The sequence below is a fragment of the Pterocles gutturalis genome, unplaced genomic scaffold (assembly GCF_000699245.1).
Source record: "Pterocles gutturalis isolate BGI_N339 unplaced genomic scaffold, ASM69924v1 scaffold1276, whole genome shotgun sequence".
In the NCBI taxonomy this organism is placed as follows: domain Eukaryota; kingdom Metazoa; phylum Chordata; class Aves; order Pterocliformes; family Pteroclidae; genus Pterocles; species Pterocles gutturalis.
The window spans coordinates 1-1475 of NW_010102640.1; the positions used below are offsets into that span (position 1 = coordinate 1).

Genomic DNA, 1475 nt, shown 5'->3' on the forward strand with positions numbered 1-1475 from the left:
GTCACCCCCCACTCCGGCCAGTGTCACCACTGGGCTGGGGTCACACCTCTGGGATGCCATCACCCCCAGATGGCATCACCCCTGGCCAGTGTGTGTCACCCCTGAATGGTGTCACCCCTGGTCAGTGTCACCTTCAGCTAATGTCACCCCTGGTCTGGTATCAGCCCCAGGATGGCCATCACCCCTGTGGCCAGTGTCACCCCCAGGCTGGCATCACCCTTGGGCTTGTGTCATACCCCTGGGCTGGTGTCACCCCCAGGCTTATATCACCTCTGAATGTTGTCACCCCTGGTCAGTGCCACCCTTGGGCTTCTGTCATCCTTGGCCAGTGTCACCCCTGTCTGGCGTCACCCCAGCCTGTGTCACCCCAGGGCCGGTGTCACCTCCAGCCAGTGTCACCCCTGGTCTGGTATCAGCCCCACGATGGCATCACCCCTGTGGTCAGTGTCAACCCCAAGCTGGCATCATCCCTGACTGGTGTCACCCTTGGTCTGGTCTTGTGTCATACCCCAGGCTGCATCCACCTGCAGGTTGGCATCACCCTTTGCCAATGTCACCCACTGGGCTGGTGTCACCCCCAGGTTGTCATTACCCCTGGCCAGTGTCACTCTTAGGCTGCTGTCACCCCTGATCTGGGGGCAGGCTGGCGTCATCCCCAGGGAAGTGTCATTTCCAGGCTGGTGTCCCCCCTGGGTGGCAGTGGGTCCCCACAGGTGCCACAGCATGCACACCTTGCCTGACTCCATCGCTTCCTCCCGCGTTGGGGACAGCGGCTCCCGGTGAGAGACCCACCCCCATGAGGTGCTCACTTGGGGACATCCCCCTGCCACCAGCTGTCCCCAGCAGAGCTGGTCCCACATTCCAGCTGCCACCAGCACCCCATGGTCCTGGCCACCACCCTGGAGATGGGGCCACAGTCTCCGCGGGGTGAGGAGACCCAGGGTGGGGTGACAGGGTGCCAAGGCAGGGTGACAAACAAGCCAGGTGACATTGCGGGGCATGGGATCAGTTCTTGAACATGTCACACAGCAGCTTCTCCATGGGGGTGTTGCCGATGGTCCGGCGGAAGAAGAGCAGCTCCACGCGCTCGGAGGAGATGAAGCGCAGCGCAGGGAGGAGCAGCAGCAGCTTCCCGAACCTGCCGGGGGGGAGGCAGAGCGGTGGCCATGGGGCAGTGGTGTCACCTGTGGGGGACGTGGGGACGGCCGGTACCTGACGGGTTGCCCTGGGTAGTGAGAGCGGTTGTGCTGGCCCAGCATCACCTGTGACTGGTCCTGCAGGTTCTCCACCTGCTCGGGGTCCTTCAGGCCGCGGGTCTCTGCTGGGACAAGGGGGTGGTGATGGGGTGGGGACATGGGGACAGACGGATTGGATGTGCCGGTGGGTCCCCTCACCTGGTTTGAAGAGCACCACGGCTTTCATGCAGGCGAATTCGGTGGGGTCAACGGCCAAGGCCTTGAAGCGGCCGAGGGTCT

The 1475-nt window shown here is 63.5% G+C and overlaps 1 protein-coding gene across 1 annotated transcript in view; it reads right to left on the minus strand.

Annotated features, from left to right (window-relative positions):
• Nucleotides 1-1005: 1005 nt before the first annotated feature.
• Nucleotides 1006-1475, minus strand: part of LOC104471113 (photoreceptor-specific nuclear receptor-like) — a gene marked incomplete at its 5' end in the record, with an annotated part of 1259 nt that continues 789 nt past the window's right edge. The window contains 3 exon segments of the mRNA XM_010086343.1: nt 1006-1138; nt 1213-1318; nt 1395-1473. Coding sequence (XP_010084645.1) covers nt 1006-1138; nt 1213-1318; nt 1395-1473 — 318 coding nt within the window.